The following is a 26638-nucleotide window of genomic DNA, read 5'->3' as shown; positions in this document are numbered from 1 at the left end:
AATACTCTGAAATATCCAATATTCAGTTTGAGCACACTTTCAGTCCCTGAGGTCTAGGATGGCCTCCTTTGCCTAATGATACTCCTCACATGAAGCATCAGCTTGTCAGCAACAGGACCAAAAAAAAAACAGCCAAAGAAATCAGGTGGAAAAATGCTTACAGAAGCATACGAGGAGCAAGACATGTCCTCCCATTTTCACATTTGAAAAGTTCCATGTTCTGGGAACTTCTTGAAAGCATACAACTAAAAGAGTCATTGTTCTAAGGTGCAAGCCCATAAAGAAAATAAACATATACAGGAAGTATGTGGTGTATGCACTCTAAAAAGTACATATGGGTATGCAATTTCACAGGAGTTTTAAACTAAGTACTATCAGCTCAAAGCAGCTGTAACACAGAATGCATAGAGACAGAAGTATGTCACAGGAACACCTCTGAAAAAATTGACAGCCTCATCTCCCCATCACCTCTATATGCAGACCTATGGACTCACCAGGAACACCACAGAGAAACTGGGGCAAACTAAGCAACAAACTGAGCAGCCATTGGGAAAACTATTTAGTAATCATAAAGCATTATGGTTTTGTTGCAATTCTAGTTTCATATTAGAGGAAAGACTGAGGGAGCTGGTTTTTTGGGTTTTTTTATTTATCAGAGTTAGGTTGATGGTTGGACTAGATGAACTTAAAGGTCCCTTCCAACCTAGACGATTCTACGGTTCTGTGATTCTATATTATATGTATGTCCCAGTCGTATATGATGCAATGCTAAAACAGTTACATACGACATGTTATCCTGCATACCATGATAACAAATGCAGGATTAGAAATTGTGCTGTGCTAATTAGAAACTTAACCAATTCAAATTAGTTTCCACTTATAGTAGACTCTATTAAAGTTCTATTACGTGAAATTATATTATTATATTAGTCTCAGTTTATAGCAAAATTCAGGACTACTTCCTCACTTCAATGGGTAAAAACAAATGACTAGAAAGAAGTAGGCGCTTACACAGACGTAGATGCTTACAATCTAACTACATTTAGTAAGTAAAAGACAATCCTAGTCCACAGTATGTACTCATAATTTAAAAACATTGATAAGAAAAAATTATATCCCTTTTTACTTAAACCAGTTTCAAATAGTAGTTACAACAATAATGCGTTTATTTTAAGTTCCTACAGAAATGTTATACTTGAGATGATCTTGTTTCAAGATGTAAAACAGCTTAAACTGGGTATACCACCCACTCAAGACTCACTAAAATAAAAAAGAATCCACAGAATGCTATAACACATCGCCAAGTATTAACGGGATAGAATAACCGCATTTTCTCAGGTAGGATTTTCGTAGCAAAACACCAGCAGAAACTAGTAGAATGAATAGATTCAAAGTTTAACACTGTAAGGAACTATGAGAGAAAGAGATACTGGATTTTATTTAACATCTGTAAATTGCAAGTAGAAGCTTTAATGGAAAAAAGATTTACTGATGAATATTCTACTACCTCAGTAAATTAAAAAATAACTTGAATCCAGTAGACAGGAACTCAAAAGTTTATAAGGGATTTTCAAAATTGCTACCGTACAAATATTCCCACATGTATTTTAGTTTAATATTAAAAAATAATAATAATCAGAATAGCTATTACAGTCTGCTTACTGACTCTTCTATGCCAAAAGATAGTTTTCTGTGCCAGACAGAGCGTTGCTCAGATCTTCACTTCCAGACAAATTTTAGAAAGTGATACAAAGACCTGCTTCCTCCCACAAACAGGAAGGCCTGGAGAGAACAAAATCAAGGACACACAAAACCAGGCAAGAAAATAAAAGATAAACTACATAGGCAGTTTGTTTCAAACCTGAGCCCTCAAAGATTACTTGTGTTCCCCACGTAGGTTCTTAAAAGCTTGTTGAGCAATACAACTACTAACATCTAATTCTTTCCTAGGATCATAGAATGTTTTGAGTTGGAAGGGACCTTGAAATATCATTAGGTCCAAACCTCCCTGCAGGGACATGTTCCACTAGAGCAGGTTGCTCAAAGCTTTGTGCAACCTCACCCTGAACACTTCCAGTCATGGGGCATCCACAGCTTCTCTGGGCAACCTGTTCCAGTGTCTAAACATCCTCATAGTAAAATATTTCTTCCTTATGTCCAATCTAAACCTACCCTCTTTCAGTTTAAAACCATTCTCCCTTGTCCTGTCACTACAGGCCTCAGTATCAAGTCTCCCTCCAACTCTTATAAGTCCCCTTTGTACGTTGAAAGGCCACAGTAAGTTCTCGCCAGAGCCTTCTCTTCTCCTTTATGTCTTTGCAAGCCCCCTTGTGCTACTTAACCCTTATTTCCAACCTCCTCTCTCTCCCCTTCTTGCCTCTACCCATCCTACCCCACCAGTATCTCCAGGTTTCCATCTCCCAGAGTGCAGCTAGAAGCACACCAAGCAGTGCTGAAACAGTGACAGCGGGCTGCTGCCTTCAACAGAACAAGGTCATTCATTGATTTGACTCTCTCTGCTGTGCCCAGACCTCCATTTTTAACTTGTAAAAGCTTCCTGTCATGGCAACGTCAATTCTGCCATTGAAGCTGGCAAGCAGGTAGAAAATCAATTAAAGACTGAAAGGAAGGCAGAACAAGCACCTCAGCACTCTCAGGTGAACCTTCTACTCCCCTCCAAAGAAATAAGGGTAACGCACATGGATTATTGTCAGGAAAAGACACAGAAACTCGAATGATAAGAGCTAGCATCATCAAGATAAGTACGAGGGTTACCTACTTGTCCAAACCATGCTTCCCGTGAGAGGCTCGCACCTGAGGCCGCACACACCCTGTGCTGCCCACCCACCACAGGACCCGGCAAGACGCAGAAGGCCGCCGGGCGGGTGTGAGAGGCCACCGGTGAAGCCCCCGCCGCCCCCCGGCCCGCCCCGCCGCGCCCCCTCACCTCTCTCCCGCCGTGCCACAGCCGCTGCTCGGCCGGGGGGAAGCCGGCTTCCGCCTCCACCCGCGCCTTCACGTCCCCCACAGCCGCGGAAGGCGGCAGCTCGAAGGTCCTGCAGCCCAGGCAGTCATGGAGGACGGTCACCCGGGCCAGCCTGCGACAGACAACACGAGACACCAGCTGAAGAGCGAAGACACACGCAACGCCCTGCCCCGGCACCCACCCGCCCTCCCCCTCGGGCGGCCCGGAGACCCAGGACGGGCGCCGGCGCCGGCGAGAGCGCTGGGACGGCCAGGCGATAGCTAGCCCCGATCTCCCGGGGGAAGGAGCCGCCGGGCCTGCGAAGGGAGCAGCTCCCGGGGCCTCCCGTCCCGTCCCGCCGCCACTCACATGCCGACCGCGGCACACAAAGAACCGTTAGCTGCTGCTGCTGCTGCCGCCACACGGGGAAGGGGTGGGGCCCGCCCGGTCTGCGCCGCGGAGGAAGAGGAAGGAGGGGAGGAGGCAGCGGGCGGAGAAGCCGCCCTAAAAGCGGCGGCTGCGGGGGGTTAGGCCCGCTCGGCCCCTCACCCCCCGCGGCGGTTCGCGGCCTGGCGCGGCCCCAGCTCCGCCTCCGCGCAGGAAGGCCCCACCGGCGGGATTTCCCGCGGCCCTCTGCCCGCTCCGCGGGGCACGCCGCTCCCGGCGGCTGCAGGGGCCCTCGGGCGAGCGAGCCCGGGCGAGGAGGGAGGATGCAGCTTGGCTTGGCCGGCGGAGCGTGTACGGCGTGAGGCTGCCAGAGCCCTGACTAAGGCTGAGATCCAGAGACGTTCCCGCATGGAAATTCCTCCTGGAGCAGGGCAGGCCGGCACGGAAGCACACGGATCCTCCATCCACATTCCCAGCACTCGGGCACCAGCAGATGGAGCAGACAAAGTTACAGCTGACAAACCTCACGCTTCACAAGGATGCAGATACACAGAAAGAAACCTCATTTTTCTGCTCCTCTGTCAGTCATTTTATTTATCATGAGTACTTACAGGGGGCCTACAGGAAAGATGGGGAGGGACTCTTTATCAGGGACTGCAGCGATAGGACAAGGGGTAACAGTTTTAAACTGAAAGAGGGCAGATTTAGTTTAGATATTAGGAAGGAATTCTTTACTGTGAGGGTAAAGACGGTGAGACACTGGAACAGGCTGCCCACAGACATTGTGGATGCCCCATCGCTGGAAGTGTTCAAGGCCACATTGGTTGAGGTTTTGAGCAACCTGATCTAGTGGGAGGTGTCCCTGCCCACGGCAGGGGACTTGGAATGATGATCTTAGATGATCTTTAAGGTCCCTTCCAACTCTAACCATTCTATGATTTATTGGTATGCATCTTCTGCTTTATCTCATAGGGTGTATGGTAAGTCCTTATGCTATTCAAGACATATGGAAAATGCTCGCTCTTCTGAAAACAGAGATTTAGTCTATCTGTGACCCCAATGAGCTAAGGGGACCTCGAGAAACTTGTGGAGGGGACCAACAGAAACCTCCAAGTTTCAATGTGTGCAAAGTTCTGCAGCTGGGACCATGGGCCGTATGTCACTGATGGGCTGAATAGCAGCATTGCTTCAAAGGAGTTGGGGGATACCAGGCTGAATATAAGGCAACATTGTGCTCTCTCTGGAAGGAGGATGACCAGCAGATCAGGGGAAGTGAGTCTCTGCTCAGTGCTGATGCTGAGTATCTAGGATATTGTGACCAGACTGTGATGTTTTGGGCTTCCTCAGTTCCAGATCCCAGCAGAGGACTACTAACACTATCAGGCACCCAAAGCACGTGAGCTACAAGGAGAACATGGGGGACTTGGCCTTGTTTAGTCTGAGGAGGAGGAGACTAAGGTGCAGTATAGTAACATTCCACAACTACCTAAGGGCAGTTACAAAGGCAGGCAATGGAATTGAACTCTTCTTACCAGTGCAAGACTGTAACAAGGGGCAGCAGCAACAAACTGCGGCTTAGGAGTTTCACACAGGACAGGAGGAAAAAACCCTGTCACTAGGAGAGCAGGGCAGTACTGGCACAGGCTCTCTAGAGGCACTCTTTATATTGGGATATTTCCAAGGCTTAGCCGTGACTGACCTGATCCAGTATTGGTGATCCTCCTGCTTTGAGCAGGAACATGGACTACAGCCCTCCAGCCAACAATTCCATTTCATTCCAACAGGTCCTCAGTTTCAGACCCTGACTAATCTAAAACATTTATGACTTTACCCAGCGACAGAGAGTTAAAACTGCCACTTGGCGGCAACAGATAGCAAAGCTTCTGTGGATGGGGGGAAAGACACAATGAAACTGTTTGCAGAAAGCGTATGAAGCTAAGAAAAGATGAGCCCACTAAAATGGAAGGAAGCTTAAAAAGCAGAAAGGTCAGGTGGACCAGGATCCAACACAGGATCTAGGTAAACAGAGCTCTGCCAGTGCTGCAACATCTTATTTCATTCATCAGCAATACATGTATATTGAATAGTACAGCATTATAAGAAAATGCTGGAAATGTGAGTCTAATCCTGCCTTCACCAGAAATAATAAAAAAAAAACATATTTTAACTTAAACCAGATGGATCTCTCTGCTTTAGTTTAGAAATTGGTTCCTTTTTCTATCGTTTCATCTTTTTAACTTTCCATTTTGTTACATCCCCTTCACAGTGTGTCATCACAGATTTTTTCATCCTACGTCCAAAGGAACAAGCAGGCTGCCTTCCAGTCTCTCCATTTTATCTTTTTATGTCTTGATACCAAGGGAATATACTACCTGCAGAAGGGTAGTGGCAGGAGGGACACAAGTGTGGATGACTGGACAAGATGGAAGGAGCAAAACTCCTGCTGCACTCCTCCACTGCACTAGTGCAGTGCCATCCATATCAGCTACTAAAACAGTTTCCCGACCAGGTGAATCACCAAGCCACACTAGCAAAATAGAATTCCTCTTCACCAGTTGGGATTATAGCAGCAATTTAGCATTCTATGAAGAGTGCACAATTGTTTGAATGACACCCTGGAGAAAACCAGAACCATCTCAACTCTCTATGCTGAACATCTCAAATGGTGGGACACATTCAGGGGCACAGGCAATCCTGCTGTCAATAACTGGCTGAAGTTCCCCAGCCCATGTCACATCACATGACAAGGCAATACTCCCAAATTATGTCCTGTGACGATTTAACATTAAAAAGGAGGAAAAAACTCCAGGTACCACAGATTCTGTCGGTATGTGTCCTCTGCAGTAGAGGGGGAGGAGCTGGGAAGAACTGGTGACAGGTAACTGGAACTGTGCAAGGTTCTGGACAAAGGAGTTGGATTCCTGAGCTCCTGGAAATCAGCCATACCTGTTCCCCTCATAAATCTGATCCTCTTGTTACAAGGGAGACTATTTTTTCATACTGGCAGGAATCAATGTCCCATTTCTATTTACCATGGGACACCTTTCATTTGCCTCTCCTTTATCATGTGTTTTTTACTCTGTTTTCCCTTTTTGGTAATTTCTGTCTTTGGGTTGGTGTTTTTTCTGTCCACCCAGATAGAAACAAGGTGCTCATCCTCTTAGTGCCTCTGTATTAGTACAGTAAGCATGGCTAAGGCATGTGTCCCAATGCAGCCCTTTGATCATCCACACTGTTTAATTGTTGGCACGCTTCTTGGCACAGTTTTGACCTGTAACCACCACCAGTCTTCAGGACAGTGATCAGGCATGGTTCATAAACCAGGAACAACTCCCCACAGGCAGAAAGGACAAGGACATTTTGTTTTAGGGCCAAAGGCTGTTCAGGTTTTTTAGATGTGAGCTGTGCTGTGCCAATTACCCCTTGAGTTCTGGCCCCTTCCCTGGGGCCCCATCCTATTTTATTTATTGGCTAGATGTTGCTACTGATGAGAGTAAGTAGGACTCCCACTGTTTTCAGTGATTCCAAAATTTCAAATTGCCAATTTCATGGCACAGCCTCCTAACGAGAGAAGGCACTGATTTAAGTAATAAAGACAAGGAAAATGGAACACTGGTCCTGATACCAGATCCAAAGAATGGGGAAAAAAAACTCTTCCCAAACTCTACCAAAAAAAAAAAAAAAAAAACCAACCCAAGAAGTATTCCAAGTATGGTTTCAGTAGAAACCTATTTGCAGAAACTAAATTGGAATTTAAAGCCACTCCTACAGCATTAGTTGTAATGTTGATTTCTATCAACAGCATCCTGGCCATTCATCTGGCAAGGAATGTAAAATATAAATCTCCTTTTTATTACAAACTGATTTATACATATCCTGTTATCCATTATCAAACTCTGTCTTTTTTACAGTTTATGGCAGTGACATTTGTAAACCTTAATTTTTTTCCTGATATCGAAATAAAAATATCCTAAAGAAGTGACTATATAGAAATTGCACTGTCTGATCGAAAAGGAGTACAGGTTCCAGTTTGCAGATTTTCGCAACAAAAAAAACCTAACTTTTTTTTTTTTATTTTTAATCTTGGTTATCCCTTTGGAAAACAGAACTATGGAAGCTGTGTCCTCCTAGTGAAGTTAAAGGCATCAAGGTATCACATACATAGTTGTTATGCAGAACTACTATTAATGATTGTACATGACAATGTAGCATAGTTCGTTTGACCTAACCAGGTGGGAATTTTGTAGCCACGGCAGCTAGGGAAAAAAAAAAAAAAATCTTTTAAATCTAAAATGATTGGGACCAATTTGAGAATTTTTAAGTAGTATATATATGAATATCTATTATAACATTTTTATAACACTTTTCCAAGCAGAACAGCATTTAGATTTAAAAATACATATGGAAAATTCTCCTGTGGCTACAAACAAGAGTTCTGTTTGGTTCAGAATGAGGTCATATAACCCCTACAAGAAGGGACATGCATTAAAAAATGGAAAGAGTCTCTGCAACATGTAAGTATTTTTATAAAATTAAATGAAAGACATTTTTATAGTGACATTTCCTTGAAAAGAGAAAAATCCGTGTTGCAGAATGACCTCACATTTCCAATAACTGAAAATAAGTGTGCAGTAGCAGAAAGAGATGGATGCAAGCCCCTTCCTTCCTTATCACTATGCTTAGAAAGACGGAACGGAGTCTGCAAAAAGAGTATGTGGTGTGTTAAGAAACAAACGTGATTAGGTCACTAATGCAAGAGGAAACCCACTGCAGCACAGTAGCCTCCAGTGCAGCAAATACCACTCTGCAGTGCTGGCAGGCAAGTGGCAGTGACTCAACAACTACGTCCAGATTTGAGACAGCGCACACCAAACAGAATCAAAACCTTCTACAACACAATAAGCACTTACCTTCATTCTTAAATCGATCCCGTGTTTCTAACAGATGTTCTAAACATTACATTGTATGTATTTCACATTAGCCAGAGATTACAGATTGCGTTGGTCTGTAGTCACGGCCAGAAGCTTCCTTTATCATAGTTTACTAATGCCTTTTCAAGAAGTTTGAGAATAAACCTACCATTTGCTGATGACACATGTGCTACTCATTGGAAAGTCACCCCTTACTGGAAAGTTTCTATTTTATTTGAATAGCTCCATTAACAGAAATCAAGTACATTTTTTTTCTTAAAAGAAATCCACTGCAATGGCTATAGCCCTATCTAGTACGACTGACCCAAAAAAAACCCCAAACAAACCCTCTGGCCTGTGAAGCACTTGATTAAAACAAAATACCTAGTTTTGGCCTAAAATCTGTTACATGATGTAATTTGCTGAAACTGTTTTATTATAGATTGGTGCAGGGAGTTTAAACCAATTCTCATACTCTGCACCCCTCACAAGAAACTATTATAGGCAGCTTCTAAGCAAAATATCTGTATGATCGTGGCTTAGTCAAATTTTAAAGAACTGAAGGAAAGTATTATTTTACTCCTTTTGCAAGCTGATGTGTTTCTAAATGTCAAATATCAAAAGAACAGGATACTTTTTAAATACTACTAAAACCAAAAGATTTAAGGGCACAGAGGCCAGGAACAGCCATTTATTTCCATCTAATGATTTTGTTCTCTCAGTTATTTGCTTCAAGCCAGCTCCTTAATGGCACTAAGCAAATGTTGATGGAAGGTACTTAAAAGACCCATAAAACTTGCTTCAGTTTATTCTTTGCAAATAAAGAGCAGAGCAAGGCGGCACAAATAAAGGACAAAATTCCAAAATCTTCTCAAATGCCAAAGTAAAATTTTCTGTTAGATCTACTTATAGGAAAAGACTACTTTAAATTTAGTCCTTGAAGAGAGGACCTAACCTTAGTCTTAACTATAGTACAGTAACCATTACTCCACAAATTTGAATTGCTAAGAATCACAGCGTTTTCTATTCCAGATGGTACAAATAACAAAATACCAGTACAAAATGCCTGGTATTTCAAATTATGCAAAAGATTAAACCAAAATAGTGATAAAAATAAACTCCTCAATTGCTCTGTAGAGAATTGCATGAGGAGGAACTAGTGTTGCGAGAACTGCTGTTGGCATACATTTTTAATAAGCAATATGTTAAATTACTGGTGGTGTTTTCTTACAGCCTTTGGTGCCAATAAAAAGGCCAGATTTAGAACACCCACTTTAACCTTGAAACATCAAAAAAGCAGAGCCTAAACTTGCAATAGGTTTCAGTTCCTCATGTAGCTTCCTAAATATCATACTGAATCCAGACCTAGGTTCTTTGCCTCCATTTAGGACACATGGTAATCAGCTTATCAAAGGGGTTTTTTTCCATGCTACCTTAAGATATTTTTCTTATTTTCATTCCAGAGTACTTGATGAAGCTATTATCCTTCCACATAAGTGAGGAAAATCCACTCAATAACTAAAATGAGATCAGCAGCCCAAAGTTACACATGCATTAATCGTTTTAAGAAGTATTTCTCCATCCCTATTGCTTCTGAATGCTGCATCTAATCATGCTCCAAAGCTTCACAATATTTTCTAGACATAAGTGAACAGAGCCCTATGTATTTGAAGAGAATTAGAATAGCAAACAGAAGGAAATACAGGATAAGCAATTTTCTTAAATTATGAAAAGCCACAACTTCAAGCACCTCTGCAAGTATCTGTACATCAGATAGTGGATGGTACCTGGTAATATCCTCTCAGATACTGCTGGCTCTTTACCAGCTCTATATCGGTTCTGTCTCCTTCGTAACAGGGTTTCATACAGAAATGCAAGCAACCATTTATTCTTCAGACAACAGAAGGATGGGTGGCACAGAGGAAGAAACATGAGCCATATGTAAGGCCTAGCGAGAGGAAGGGAGGGAAAGGGGAAGAAACAACGCAGGGCATCCTCTTCTGGGAAAACACAGAGAAGTGAAAGGGATTCCTGGGTTACGTGACAAGTCCAGTCACACAACTGCAATAGCTGGAAGTAAATACTGCTCCAAACGCTAGCTCGTACACAGGAGTTGCACAATCGTTCACTGGGAATCAGAGGCCGTTTTTCCATGTCCTGTCCTTACATAAGGCAGCACGGGGTAAGACCTCAAGCACCTCCAGCCTCCTACACCCCCACTGCATTTCACTCTTCTTTCTGATTTACTGGTGGAACTTCTTACATAATTGCCCCTTACCCCGGTCCAGATGGTATTACCCAATTTAAGAAATTCTTGCTATTTGGATTGTTTGAGCTAGTTTGGCTCATTTCAACAGCACAAGGTAGCTGTGATACCTTCAGCACGGAGAGTGTGCTAGCCTGTAGCTTTGGCAAGGATAAGACAAAAAGACATCCTAACTGCTTCCAGTGAAGCGGATGGCAAAACTTTCACTAGCTGGGGGCAGGGTGCTTTTGAAAATGTTGTCATTGTTTTATACATCTCTGTCAGTGTGACAGAAGAGATATGGTATGCCTCTTAGCATACCTCTGTATATTTGGACGCAAGAGAAGCAAGAAATGTAGAACTCAAGGGAGTTTTCTACAAAGTTTAAGGAAAGTGAAATGGGGAACAGAACACCTGCAGAGGCTACAGAGCAGATTTTTAGATGTACAACAGATTGTATGCTTATTTATAATGCATATGTATTCATATTTACACATACACACTTACCAAAAGAGTTGATCAAGTACAATAAGTCTATTATAATTTATGTAAAATTTCTGTATGACTTAAGTGCAAAGTTAAGTAAGCCTGTGTTAACTTATCTTCACTTAGCCTGCTAGTTCCTATCTTAAACAGAAGCAGCCACACTGACAAAAAAAAAGTTTGCAGCAATAAAGGGTTTCACAGTCAGTGAAGACTGGATTAGCAGCTGATGGGTTGTGATAACTAAAGCTGTAGTGTGACTGTACTCCCTCCCTCCCATCATTGACCAGTTTAAAGCACTTCAGTACCCAAAGATTTTTATAGATGCATAGTAACCAGGTTAACAGTAGCATGTGCCTAACACAAACTGACATTTTAGCAAAACTTATCTACAGCATAATCAATGAAGCCTTTCTGGAGAAGTTCATCTTAATTAGCTAATCATAGAATCATGGAATGGTTAGAGCTGGAAAGGACCTTAAAGGTCATCGAGTTCCAACCCCCCTGCCATGGGCAGGGACACCTCCACTAGACCAGGTTGCTCAAAGCCCCATCCAGCCTGGCCTTGAACACTTCCAGGGATGGGGCATCCACAACTTCTCTGGGCAACCTGTTCCAGTGTCTCACCACCCTCACACAGTAATGAATTCCTTCCTAATATCTAATCTAAATCTCCCCTCTTTCAGTTTAAAACCATTACCCCTCGTCCTATCACTCCACCACCTGATAAAGAGTCCCTCCCCATCTCTCCTGTAGGCCCCCTTCAGGTACTGAAAGGCTGTTATAAGGTCTCCCCGGAGCCTTCTCTTCTCCAGGCTGAACAACCCCAACTCTCTCAACCTGTCTTCATAGGAGAGGTGCTCCAGCCCTCTGATCATCTTCATCGCCCTCTGCTGGAACCCGTTCAAACAGGTCCATGTCCTTCCTGCGTTGAGGATTCTAAAGCTGGACACAGTACTCCAGGTGGGTCTCGAGAGTGGAGTAGAGGGCCAGAATCACCTCCCTCGACCTGCTGGCCACACTTCTCTTGATGCAGCCCAGGATGCAGTTGGCTTTCTGGGCTGCCAGTGAGCATTGCTGGGTCATGTCAGGCTTCTCATTCACCAACACTCCCAAGTCCTTCTCCTCAGGGCTGCTCTCCAGCCATTCTTCACCCAACCTATATTTGTGCCTGGGATTGCCATGTCCCAGGTGCAGGACCTTGCACTTGGCCTGATTGAACTTCATGAAGTTTGCACAAACCCATCTCTCAAGCCTGTCCAGGTCTCTCTGGATGGCATCCCTTCCCTCCAGCGTGTCGACTGCGCCACACAGCTTGGTGTGTCATCAGCAAACTTGCTGAGAGTGCACTCAATCCCACTGTCCATGTCTCCAACAAAGATGTTAAACAGGTAAAAGATGTTTTTTTCAGTATTTGTATTGCATCTGCATGTTGACAGAAAGAGGAATGAGGATGGGAAGTTAAGGGAATTGCACCCCTATTACCACCCTATTAACCTATACCACCCCTATTAACTTGATAGTATCAAATACATATAATGAAGGGAAGAGTTCTAAAACTTCAAAACCTGGACAGGATGTTGGCACTGCAGCTACTCTTTTTATACATATTGCATAAATTTTATGAAGTTCCAACTGGGAGCACAGTCTTGTTATTATAGACACTGCACAAAACCACTAAAAAAAGCATAAAAGCTTGGCCCTGCCTCAAAAACATCTATTTGCAGTGGACTGAAGACATGCTGGAGGAAGGGCATACACCAAAATTTGAGAAGCAAACTAACTTGGTGCGACATCACAAGGGCACAACAACCTGGTAAAATGGAAATATTTCCTTCAAGTTAGGCATTTGATGCCCTAATGTTGCACATAGATGTGAAAATTGACACTTGACTACCATTAAAAAAGAGGTAGGTATGATATCAATATTAAAGTTGAAGCTCAGGTAAAACACTTTACCAAAAATCTTTGAGATCTGTAATTTTTTATAACTGACTGATAGTGGAATAAAAAAAATCCACTGGTGATCCTGAAATATCACTACGTAGTCTAATGGAAACTCAGTTTAACTGAGACTTACATAAAAAACAAACTGCATTGAACCAAATGAGCAGAATCACTATATAACTGACATGACAGGATATTTGTCATTTAAGATCTTGGTGGAACAAACCCCATCACTTGATAGTATCCAAAAATGTCAATATTGAAATACAGAATTTTGAATTGTTGGCAGCGTGAATAATGCTCACTGCAAGAAATCTGCTTTTAGAAGAAAAGATCAAGCCATTCACATGTAAAAGTCAAGTATGTGTCAAGTCAAGTCTGTTTGCCTCTCCCAATTCTGAAGCCTCATTTATTCAGTCCCATCTCTGTCCAATGCACAGTCTCCAGCTTGAATATAAGCCCTGCAGGTCAATGTAGGACAGTCCATACTATCCACCTCTTGTCCCTGGCAGTTCTGTAGTTTCATCTCTGGTCCAATTTCAGTCCTTGGTGCCAACCAAGTTGACCATCAGATTAGGTCTTTGTAAGAGACCTTCATGTCTTACTGGATTATAGAAGAGCTTGCTGCATGGATAATTTATGCAATGTCTAAAACTCAGCGAGGTCCAGATGTACAAAATTTGCTATTTAGAAGGGCCTAGTTAACTGATCTAGCAGAAAAAGAGAGAGATCCAACCCCCCAAATTCTCTATCCCATAGTCACCTTGCAATAAAAATACCTAACTTTCATGAATTTTCACAGAAATTACCCAGGAAGCCAGTGGCACAGACCCTGAAACAACAGTCAGCTGTTGCTAACAGCAACTTTCTAACACAAGGCAAAGCCCACCTTCTTAACACGCAGGAAAAAACAGAGGCTGTACATTATAGCATTGCATATCAGTGCAGATTCTGCAGATTGCAAGGCTGAGGGTGGAGGCTGTTGTCTTCATGCAGCCCACTGACAGCAAGTAAGAGCATTTCTAACTACAACTTAACATCCAAATAAGCATTTATCTCATAAGATTTGTTTAGACACTGTTCACACAAGGAACTTGCTTTGCTGTTTAGCTGTTAGCAAAATTATACTTTCTTCCCAGTAAAACAATATGTTGAATTCAAAGTTAGGCAACCGCAGGAAGAAAACTGAAAAAAATTGAAAATTTGAAAATTTCAATTGTAAATTGAAAGTCAGACTATAAATCCATTACTCACAGGAGTGATGAATTTTTCAAGTAGTTCTCACTAATTTCACAGAGACCATTCATAAGCAAATGCAGCAGAGCCTGGCACCTACATATGATTTTGTAGCTTAAGAAATTAATTTCACCTCTAAAAGTAGCAACTTCGTACAAACGCTAGGCAAGTTTCAGACTCAGTCTTTAACCTACTGACCACGGGGGTTTGAGTAAGAACTTGTCAGCCTAACAGAAAATTATTTCAGGAGTTAATCATTTTTTTTACCTGTTCTTATCCTCGATCTCCATTGTCTCTTTTTCTTAGATATCTTCCTGATAAGAACATGAAGCAGATATTGGATTTATAAATTAGCAAATTATTTTTTAATCTTCACTGCTTAGTGGTTCATCATCTCTTCAGTGGACACTAAAAAGCCCAAGCATGTGAAACTCAACTCAGTGTTCACTCCATCCCTGAACTACCAAAGATGCCTGCGTGCCTCATCATCTGCTACTTCTCCAGTTTTCTTTTAAAGCCACTTGCTTAATTGTTCACAGAAGTTAATTCTTTTATCATCAGGAACAGACTTAATAGGACAGGTCTTGGAAAGCAAGGAGGTCTTGCTCAGGTTCTTTAACTGAATTCAGGCTATGTTCTTGTGCAATTGATTTATGTTTATCCTCTGGAGAAGGAGAGGAATTCTGGAAGCTGCTGTTTCTGCTTTGTCTTCCTTTTTTTTCTGGAAGCAGGCACAGTTGGAAGAGTATTTGTGAGGGCCAAAGTCTGACTTGTCTTCTCCTTCACACCTGCTAGAAGCCACTTCTTAACATCAGCTCAGGAGTTCTGGAAGAAGAGACACAAGAGAAAAGGAGCGGGTCATTAATACAAAACACAATTGAACCGAAGGGTATGGAAAAGTCATTTCCTGAGGGCATAGTCGCAGTCACTAGTATTCAGTGAGTCATGATACTAATTATAAACTGCTCTGTGCATTATAGTACTTGTAAGCACATGGAGAACTGAGAAAGAGCAGTGAGGTTTCCTGCTTCTCCTCCAGTACAGTATCATACTATCAGTACAACAACCAACACATGTAGCTGTAAATATGCTGAATAAATGGGTGAGTTTTCAATTTCTTCCTTTGCATCAGTATCTGCTTTAAAAAAAGGCTCTAGGATATATATTACAGCCTTGACATAAAGTTATGGCATCAAAGAAAATAACAGGCTGGGAAGAGCATTCATGGAGAAGGATTTTGCTCTTCTATTCAAATGGCTCCCAGCTAGGGGAAGAGATTAACTAGCTTGCAATGGTTTTCCATAGGGAGAATTCAAAGTCTTCCCAGCTAATCCCCACTCCCAGCTATATCGGTTAACAACTTCCCTATGCTGCATATACCTTCAGGAACTATTTCCTTCAAGCTGACACACAGAATTCTTGGAGCACCACAATAGTGTATAAGTGAGGGAAAGCACGTGCTGTCAAGCAGCAGAAAATGTTTCATTCAATATACATCTTATTACCCAAGGATGACATGATTGAGAGAGCTGGAGGGTGACAGTGGTATTCCATTACTGTTCTGCATCTGTGCAAATGTAAATCCTTCTCTGAGCCTCTGACAGAGTTGGCAAGTCTTTTCATAATGTGCAGTTGCGTATGTCCCTCTCCAAACAGCAACTCAGAGACATTCTTTCCTGACCCAGAAAGGGAAACAACTGTGGCTAAATTGCAAAAGGCAAATTAGTTCACTATGTAAGTACGATATTCAAATACAAATGGTATGAAAGAAAGGAGGGTAGAATCTGTGGCTTGAATATTATTTTTTTAATTACTTAATTTTTTAATACTTATCAAAGTATGTAGACTGAAGATGAATTCTGAATATACGTTTACTGTGAAAAGCACCACAGAGAATTTAACTTAGCATAATGTGTTACTCAGTGACATCAACATAATTTTTTCTTTCTACAGATGCTGAAATGTATATCTAGCATGTAATCTGAAGAAAAGTTCCACACTTAAGTCATCCTTAAGTAATACAGACTTAAACAAACAGTCATGCAAATCCAGCCTTATTTGCCCAGAAATGAATAATTCCAGAGAGAGTAAAACCAGTGCAGCCTTCCTGCATAACGGGTTGCAGTTGGGAGGGGAGCACCAAGGAAAAGCATTTTGTCTGCAGTGGAAAGCCAGGCTCAAGGGGGTCTTGGCACTCGCTCCATGGTGCAGCCATAGTTGGAAGACCAGGCCAGCTTATACCGTCTCCCCTCATAAATCGTTAGTAAAATCAGACACAAAAAATGTTTAAAGTTATTTGAGCAGCTTCAATTGTCTTGGGGAGGGAAAAAGAAAAAATAGGTTTATAATAGAAAGCTAATTATGACTTTAAGATACAGCCTCTCCATAATTAGTGGATGACACACTTTCTGAGACTGCATTCTATTTCTAGGCTTGGCCTTTCAAAGATTGCCCTTTATTATGTTGCTGTGGGGAAGCTTTTTAACTCATTGCAATTTTATGCATGATTTCGCACATAGGACTGTACATGACTTGCATGCTGACAAGAGTCTAGCTAAATCCATTATCTTAGTAGGTCAGTAATTGCTGTGTTTCTCCCAGGACGCTGAAAAGGCCCTTGATTCGAAAGAATTGATATGTTACTTGCTCTTGGTACTGATACACCCTAGGAAAACAGAGATATCTTCTAGGATTTTCGACAATAACACCTTTTCCAGAAAATGGATAGGTCCAAAGTACCTAAAAGCAGCCTAAAAATTATTAATTCAATAAATAATTTGCTTAGCAGAAGATCAAGTTATATCCCAGCATGAAGTGACATCTCTACAGCGGCAAATCATTCTGTTAGTCCTCGAAGGAGCTTGATCTTGCCAGTATGGATAGGACCAAATGGTGTTGTCAGTTTGCTACCAGATCACATTACAGTCCTAGAAAGATTGTGACATGGTCATCTCTATGTTGTCTCCCATGGTGAGAAAGAGAGCCAACTTGGCTCTCAGATACCAGATACAGACTTACCCTGGCACACTAACTTCCTGACCTCGCACTTCTTCAGTGCCTGATGTGGTCATACAGGTTACCTTATATGATATTGAGCTGCAGTGTCTGAGAACATACTTTCATTGAATTCATTGGTAAAGACACAACCATAAATCTCTCCTGGGGAAAAAACAGTTACCAACCATTGCTTATGCAAATTTTCTACTGCAGCATTTATTAGTTTTTAAAAGGAAACACCTCTTGCTGGAGGATTTTATGTCTGTCTTTAATTGAATTTTGGTGGGGGAGGTTTAGTAGTAAACCTGTAAAAAACCATCTTCAGTTTTGTGGATGCCTGTGATTAGTTGTAGGTATGAAGCCACAGGCATGGGTGCTCATGCCTAATTTTGCCTGCAAATCAGGTAGGTTCATATATATTGATACAATTCCAGAAATTTCTGCTGTGAAAATCATTAGTGGTTATCTGACTACCTTTGCTTCTCATCCATCCTTTTAATATTGGGATCAGTCTAGACTTTGCATATTACTTAAGTTATTTTCTCAAGAATAACAATTAAATCAAATCTGTTAATACTCCATTCAGCAGCATGGAAAGCATGTGAGAACCATCAGAATTACTGAACACAGTCCAAAGTTCAGAGGACAAGATTTGTGAACAAAACACAGCACTAGCAAATCCTCAATTAATGCTTTATACAGTTTAAAAGCACAACCTGATCACAGAACCATTATTGGTTATGCTGGCTTCTATTGGAACAAACAAGACCACAACCACAGGAGGTGTGTATATATATATTCTAAAGCAGCAGAGCTATAGTGAGCAGCACAGCACGAGAGCAAGCCGACCTCACCAGAGCTGCAGTGGGATGTGCACAGACAAAGGTACCCTCTCCATCCGCTGCATTCATGGGTAACGTTGGCTGTACTTAGCATTTGTCTTCAAGGTTCAAGGATACACGGTGGCACAATCGCCTCATGCTAATCACAGGTCCTTGCAGTATCACAGATGCAAACAATCCATCTGTAATGCTTTTTTGGTTTAGGACATTTCACTCTCCTCAGAATGCTTCCTTAGTAAAGTCTAAATTGAATGAAAATGTACAATTCATCTCATGAATATGACATCAGTTTGGTACTACCAGTAATGGTTTTACCAGCAAATACAGGGACATGTGCCTTGTGGCACATAGTTAAAACTTGCATTCTTCTATATTAAACCCATGAGCAAGAGAGAAACATCCCTTTAAAACGGAAAAAGCAAGGATACTGGGCAAAACTGAAGGCTGACAAATGAGTGCCAACAGAGGCAGAACAAACTGGAAACCAAGTATGCCTGAGGTCTAATCTTTGATCTCAAGTAGTACAGGGTCATCTCAGGGCTGATTTGTAATCTCCTCTATACCCTCGTAAATACAGAATGGCTCCACTGTTGCACTTGAATTCTGCCTTCTCCTGGATTTATGAGGCAGGAACATATCACAAGCTTTATTCTCACAATTAAAATTCCACTCCAGGAACTAGCAGCAGTAGATCTGAATGTGCCTAAACCACACTCACTACAAATAAAACAAGGACAGGTGAACAGAATGGATGGGCGATGCTTTGTGCTGCTACATTGTCAACTTTTAACACTGCTAATGTGAAGTCTCACTATTCCACGTTACAACACAGTACTCTCTGTGTACATGCAGAACAGGTTACAGAAGCTTGTATAGGAATGAACCTGTATATATAACTGTTCAGCAAATTTAGACTCTAATGTTTCATTCATAGAGGGTTAAAGACAGCCTGCAATAGATCTATCTGTATACGCCTTGGATTCCAGAGAAAGAAGATAAACCTTGAAAAAAAGACCATCCAGGTATCAAAAATTTGCAAGGACAGACACCTCTTAAATACAAATTCTTCCTGTCAATGCACAAGTATACTAGCTGGGTTCGAAATGCATTTCTATCAAAGGTTAAATTAAATCCAAGGCTATCACACAACTGCAAGTACCACACAAACATTGAGTCACTCCTCAGAGATAGCTGTTCTGCAGAAATTTGAGATGGACCTGACAGTGTAATAATGTGCTAGCAAGCTAGAAATGCTGGAAGTAAAGTAGGTATGTCCTTAATATGTTTATTGTCTAGACTGTTTTGGTGCAGCAAATTCAACTGAAACGAGTAGCCCAGGCCATCAGCAGATACAAATCAGTGCCATCAGCAAAGTATATGGCTCTGCATTTATACTGTTATGCACTAAATGAGCTTTCATGCTTTATCACATAGAATTTTAAAATTAAAAGTAAAGTAAAAGCTTTAAAAAATGCCAAGGCTTCAATACTATTTATACTATTGATAGTATTAATACTATTAATACTATACTATTAATGCTATTAATATTATCATGAATAAAAATGCTGCACTTATTGATTTTTATATAGAGGAGAGATTGATAATAGCTGTACATAAGTGATTCTTTTTCTAGAGTGTGATGATTTTGATGTATTTGGCATAGCAGGCACTGTTCCTTTTTGATGAAACATGACAAATACTTGTACAAAGATAAAAATATTTTACAGATTAAAAATGGGTCAAATTTTGTAGTCATTGCTTTTTTTTGACCAAGTGTTGTTGTTTGTGCCTACCCCTTCCAAGGCCACATCAGCAACAGAAAGAGCAGCAACTATCCCTCTTAGATACCGTAGAGTGATATAATCACTGACCATCAACTCCATAATTGCTATAGGTTCCTAGAATAACAAGGAGTTTGATAAACAAAGAAAATTCCCAGCTAAACCTGAGTTGATGACTATATGCCGTGTGGGGAGTCGGGGGGGGGGGCAGAAACCACAGAAGGCTCTGCCAAGCTAATCACAAATCTGGGAATGTATTTAATCTTGACTGCTTGAGCCAGATACTCAACCAGGTATTTGAGAGACTGTAATGACATCTGATGTACCAGTATATCTTCATTTCCAGCCTCTCTGTAGTAAATCATCTCCAGTGCCTCAAACTAAAGCTAAAAGAAAACCCCAAAGTGCACAGTCAGAAACCACACCATACACCAAAGGGTTGAAGGGAAGGATTCATTCTTCCTGATCCCTGGAGGGACCAGCAGAAACCCAGAAGCACGGGTTCAGTCACAGTGATCCAATCTCCTCCAAAACTGATGTATCATATACCAAATATATGCCTGTATATCTTAATCAATGTCTCTGAATGTATTATTTTTGACTTCTCTGCCTGCTCAAAGGAAAAATACTGAGGCAGGATGATTAAGTACCATTCACTTCATTTTGATGCCAAAAATTGATAAACCACAGAGAGCAAAGACAACTATATTTTTCCAAGATGGTCCTTACGGGCGTCAGGCCTTGTTCAAAGTGCCAGCTATCAGTGGGAAGTTTAAACAACATTACAGCACTCGTCCACAAGTCCACGAAAGCAGTGGTTTGACTATTTCTGAAGCTGTTCGACCCCAGCTCCCTACCTCTTCAAAGGACAGTATCGCTAATGCATTAAGGCAGGCAGAGAAAGCCAGTCATATTACAGCACAGGAAGTTCTGTATTCATGTCTGCCTACGTCCAGAGTATGCCAAGGCCTGTCTGCAGAAAGAGGAAGCGCTCCTCAAGATAAAAATCTCCAGCAAAGATTTAAGCGATGGGGAGTTTTCTCATAGAACAAAACTAAAACAGTCTGCCTCAGTGCTCACATTTCTAAGGAAGCAGAGAAAAGACTGATTTATGAAGGTGGTGTAGGAATTAATTGATTTTGGTTTGATTTGGTTTACATCTAGGCAGTTTTAACACCTACTCAAACCACAAGATTTAGAAGAGAAAAAATGCTGCACCAGCAGCAAGAGTGTGGGTGAGAGCACAGACACGTTGTACATCAAAACACACACCGGAGTCCACAGCAAGTTCAAAGCAACGTTAAGGTCTGTTACCTCCAGCAAGGTGACATAGTTCCCTCACAGCTGAGGGACCCCTTCTTCTCCTGCTCTTGCCTCGCAACGTGGTGGTTATCCAACAGCCACTCACATTTATTAATTGATAAAATTTCTTTATTACTGAAAGAAAGATGACGATACCCAGCAGCAGAAAGTGAAGCTAGCCCATAACAGTAAGTAGTAAATTTGGTATGGATACATCTATAGCATGTACTGGAAAACAGCTGAGAGTTACCTAAGCACATGGAGAAGCTGCTACCTCCAAAACCTGAAGCAGCAGACCAGTAACGATCCAGCACCACAGTAAGCAGAGCTTACTGACAGCCCAATGTTCTCAAGATGAAGCCAGTATCTCCTCACAGCTCAACACTGCATGAATACATCAGCTAAGTCCACCACTTCCCCAAGCCACGGAGTTGAGGAAATTTGTCTTGGGGCCAAAAAAAAAAAAGTACAATACTTATTCTCAAGAATAAGGCTAAGTTAACTGAAACCAAAAAAATAGGTCCCGTGCCAATTTCTTCTGTTTCTTTCTCAAAGGAACAAAGGAAATGCAAGTAAATGTGCTTAACCCAACATTTGCAATTCTTCAGTTACGAAAAAGGTGATTCAGGTGCATATATGACTACATGCAACAATATGAAAGCTCTAAAAATTATTTCATAAATATGACATTTACTGGCAATATTTAATAAATATGACTAATTCACAGTTTGATTCTGTGGTGTTCAAATGATCTTACAGTAACCATGTGGGAATGCGTGGCTGAATTACATATAAAGAATCCTTTTATCAGAATTTGATGAAGAAAACTTAAGATACCCAAAGAAAACGGCTCAAAGTGATTTCTTAACAATACATAGCAGCTGGAGAAAAAGACTTAAGAAAAAAAAACTGAGGGAAAGACTGATTAAAAACTCACCAGAACTGCTGTTCTCCAGAAACCTGGAGATTTTAAGACCTCTCTTCTGAAACTGAAAGCAGTGGGTGCCACACAAAAAGACAAGCAGGAGAACTATTTATGCTTAGAGTTAGCTAGTTCTGAACCATTTGATGGGTTTTCCAGTGAAACAGGAAACTGAGCCTGTCTATGAACCATAATGCAGAAACTAAAGAGCTTTGAGGTCACAAACATACAAACAATGGGGCTATTAAGCAGAGAAAAAAACATCAGATATGGGTTATGACTTGGCTGCACAACATGATGCCATTTAGAGATGCCCAGCTTAATTGATAAGCTCTGCTTGCTCTAAAGCAGGGTACATTAGGTCCAACCTGAACACTGGGCTAAATGCAGCTACGTAATTTCTAGTGTCTGAGCTGATCTGGATCGTCCGCGACAGCAACACATGGCTCTGTGCAGACTTGCCAATACAAGAGTTTATGAATTATCTAACAGCGGGATGTCAGTCTCGGGAGTCCCTGATGAGAAGCCAGATAAGGACGGGATAAGAACTGAGCTCTTGTACATAAAATACTAAAATTTCAGAACAGTCATGCCAGCAGCAGCTTTTGTTAACGTCGGTCTCTGTAAGTGACACAGGGTTGGAAGGAAAAGTAGTTGGTGAAGTGTTCTGAAAACACGATTCCCCAGGGGGGAGTAAGTACTTTTACAGATTTCTTTCTGTTTTTGTTATAATTAGATTTTGTTTGGATTGCTAAAATGATTCTTTTAGCTACAAAAATACCTCCCTCATGCACTTTTTTTCAAGAGTAACCTGGAAAACTCACAACCTGATTATTGTTTTGCAATGTTGCTAGTGGCTGAAATACAAGGAAAACCAAATATCCTTCATGGCAACATAAAGGCACTTTACAGTGCCGTACAAAGAAGACCCTTATAACAGATACATGAAGCGTAAGAGTGCACCTGAAGTGCACTTTGCAGAAATGCACTTAAGATGAAACAGTAAATGATGAACTTAGGAAGAATATTTATTTACCATAAAGTCAGTTATGCGGTAAGTTCTGAGTACTTAAAGTTAGCATCAGAATTCTTTACCTGTTTTGCCTCCTACCTTTTAAAATACTAACAGGCAGTTCAGGCTAAGTATACTAAATCAGAACACAACTTGTGGTGTTATTTGTTTTAGATGATCATAATTAAGTCTTTGTCTATGTTCAAATGTCTAGAGCAGAAAGAAATATACTAAGGAAGACTTCTTGCCTATTAAGTAAAACAAACTCCAAACAATTGTCATAAGTAATCCATATATATGGAAAGTTATCCTTTCATACAACGTTTTAAAAATAATTTTTATTTTACCTTCAAGTGAAGTGTTAGGCTATATTCAAATCTGCCTACTGATCTTGCTTCAACATTTAAATTAAGAGCAGATGGGTTCAGATCTTCTAAAAAATTGTCTTCAGTCATTAAAATGAATTGATATTTCGTTTAGGCATTACCATTCCCTGAACACTGTGTAACCTCAGCTATCACTATGATAGCTGCCCTCGCTACCTTCCCTGGCCTAGCATCTTCCTTTTTGATCACCTTGCAGCACAGATGGCCAGGAAGCACAGATGTTAGCCTGCTGTTAGGAGTAGTGGTGTTCTTAGTTGGACTTCCTGTCTTCTAAGGACAGTTCAGGGTGTTTTTCATTATTATGCGTATGATTGCAATGAAGATTGGAAAGAATTGCTTATCACAGTAATTGGAAATTCCTGAGAAGCAAAGCTGTTTCAAGTGCTGAATTCATTTTTTTTCCTCTCATTAAATGAGTATTTATTATTATATGGAGGTTCCCCCTTTTGTTCACTGGTATTTTGATTCAGGCAAGATTGATAGCAACAAAACACTAACCTCTACCAGATATATATAAATGTGATTTTATGTATTTATTTATTCATTGTATGAATGTGTTATGCAGTATCTCTTTTCAGACTGAAATTCTCAGACCCATAACTCAGAAATCTGCATTTGACTGACAAAAGCCTGACAAGGAAATTTCAAGTCTCCAGTTACAGAATATTCCAAATACTTTCACAGAGGGGAAGATATTAGCAGCTCTCAAAGGAGCATTACAAGAAGCCAACCCTTCTTCTAATACTTATCCTGTCCTAAATTACTGTTGCAAAGAACCTTTTTTTCATGTTGAATTACTGGAAAGCTTATGATACCATCTTGATAACATCATGAGCCTGCCAAGTCATCCTCTCCTTCAGGAGACATGAGATACACAGACAGCCCTGGTTTGAGGGATCTCCAAGTGAGACAAGTGTGTATTGCTGACATAACTGCATCTAACAAAACTGAGTTCTAATTCATCATGTCAGGGACCTTCACAGGAGTTTTGGAATGCAGATTGTGTGCAGTGTACCACTTCACCAAATGATGCATCTCTTACTCTGCAAGAGCTTCCAAATGACTTCTGGGCACAATTTGAGATAGAACTTTTTACTTAGGAAGACTCAGGCACAACATGTAACAGAGGTAATGTAACAGAGGCAAGTAGAATTCCGATTTATTTTTAGAGTTCAGTATGGCTAGTAGAAAAAAATGTGCATACACTGAAATTCTGTAACTGAAGTAGAGTTAACTCAATCTAGTGGGAAGAAACCCCGAAGAGAAGGCTCTGGGGAGACCTTATAGCAGCCTTCCAATATCTAAAGGGAGCCTACAGGAGAGCCGGAGAGGGACTCTTTGTTGGGAAATGTGGCAGGACAAGGGGTAACGGCTTTAAATTGGAAGAGGGGAGATTTAGATTGGATACCAGAAAGAAATTCTTTACTCTGAGGGTTGTGAGGCACTGGAATAGGTAGCCCAGAGAAGTTGTGGATGCCCCATCCCTGGAAGTGTTTAAGGCCAGGCTGGATGGGGCTTTGAGCAACCTGGTCCAGTGGGAGGTGTCCCCGCCCATGGTGGGGGAATTGGAACTAGATGATCTTTAAGGTCCCTTCCAACTCTAACCATTCTATGATTCTAAACTAGATTATCTCTGTCCAAGAACTCTGGAACACAAAACTGCAGTTTCATTAGGAAATATTTGCAATATTTCCAACAGAGGTTATTACTATATGAGTGGGAAAAGGAATCTGGGCAACTACAGATCCTTTGTGCAACATCAGTAGCATGCAAGGCTTGAAAAAGGAAAGACTGGAGACACGAAAGCCAATGCAAAATGAGTTAGATATGCAAAGTCAGCCTACTATCTTGTATTTAAAAATTATTTTCCAGAGAAAGGAAATGGCATATATCTCCTGAAGTTTAGAAACACTGACCACATTGAAAACTATCAATTAAGCAGGAAAAGATGGAAAGTATTACAATAATTGTAGACACAGAACCAGCTCTATGGCAGATGATAATAAAAAACTAATGAGAGTTCCCCAAAGACATGACTTGAAACCACAGGAACAGTCAAGGAAATCAACAGCCTGTCCTCTAAGCAGAGATGAAGAGAAACTGGTCTTTTTAGCCAATGAGAATCACAGAATCATTGAATGGTTTGGGTTGGAAGGGACCTTAAAGATCATCAAGTTCCAACCCCCCTGCCATGAGAAGGGACATCTCCCACTAGACCAGAAAAGCCCCATCCAGCCTGGCCTTGAACACTTGCAGGGACGGGGCATCCACAGCTTCTCTGGGCAACCAGAATTTCAGAATGAAAAAAAAGATAGCAAAGAAAAGGTGAGATTATCCTTTGTAAAACTATTAGATAAATGAACACAGGAGAAAAATAAATCCTATTTAACCTATTAGATCCTGTAGGCACAGAAATATATAGGTTTAAATTAAAACAGAATAAATTGAGCCTAGAGTGTGGAAAAATTAATCATAAAAGTGATGAAGTTCTCGGGCAACCCCCCAAAAGGAGATGCAAGCAGAGAAAAGTGTCGGCTTTGGAGACAGATCAGCTTTCTTCCAAAAAAGGCTCTCGGAGCCCATGACATCAGAGCACTGCTCTCTTCCAGGAGATCCCTTCCAACCCCACGGAGCTTCTCTGTGCACAGCCAAGCCCTGGGAATCACTTGGGACATCTAAGCCGACAGTGACTAAATTTGTGTATCTGGAAAATGGCTGCTGAGGAGGAGTGGAGAGAAGCTTTCAACTCTGAAATTCACATCTACCCTCATAGCGGAGAGCTACTGAGTTCGCTGGCATGTGGGGCATGTTACCAGGTCACTGTATTCACTCTTAATTTCTCCAACAATACTGGACAGAATGAATTTCAGTTTGGGAATACTTTTCTGTTGTCAACAAAGCTTCATTTTAAACAAAGCTCACTCATGCATCTCATATTTGCTAAATCATAGAATGGTTCGGGTTGGCAGGGTCCTTAAGGATCACCAAGTTCCAATCCCCATGTGGGTCTAAACCAAAAATCAGTTAATATATTGCATCAAAAATTGTTTTAGTGTAGTCTCCTAAAACAGAAGCTCACTCTGTTGTTCAATCAGTCAGCAGGGAATTTCAGTGTTGATGTTGAAGATTTTGTTCTAGTTCCTTGCACCCAGGCATACCACAAGACTGCCCTGTTTAAGGCAGAAAAGCAAAACACATCCATTTTGCCTTGCACCCAGACATG

At 41.3% G+C, this 26638-nt stretch overlaps 1 protein-coding gene across 3 annotated transcripts in view; it reads right to left on the bottom strand.

Annotated features, from left to right (window-relative positions):
• SACS (sacsin molecular chaperone) overlaps positions 1 to 26638 on the bottom strand; it is a 64986-nt gene that overhangs the window by 31744 nt on the left and 6604 nt on the right. The window contains exons 2-3 of one of the 3 annotated variants that reach the window (XM_074147319.1): positions 14441 to 14998; positions 2948 to 3098 (exon numbers count right to left, since the gene is read on the bottom strand). In XM_074147319.1, coding sequence (XP_074003420.1) covers positions 2948 to 3098; positions 14441 to 14463 — 174 coding nt within the window. In that variant the 5' untranslated portion in view covers positions 14464 to 14998. Of the gene's footprint in view, positions 1 to 2947; positions 3099 to 3334; positions 3380 to 14440; positions 14999 to 26638 lie in introns of those variants that run through there. The other 2 variants (XM_074147327.1, XM_074147335.1) reach the window with 2 other exon arrangements.

Source organism: Numenius arquata, chromosome 1, assembly GCF_964106895.1.
Source record: "Numenius arquata chromosome 1, bNumArq3.hap1.1, whole genome shotgun sequence".
Taxonomy (NCBI): domain Eukaryota; kingdom Metazoa; phylum Chordata; class Aves; order Charadriiformes; family Scolopacidae; genus Numenius; species Numenius arquata.
The sequence above is the reverse complement of the archived record's forward strand: the minus strand, read 5'-3'. Positions and strand labels throughout refer to the sequence as shown.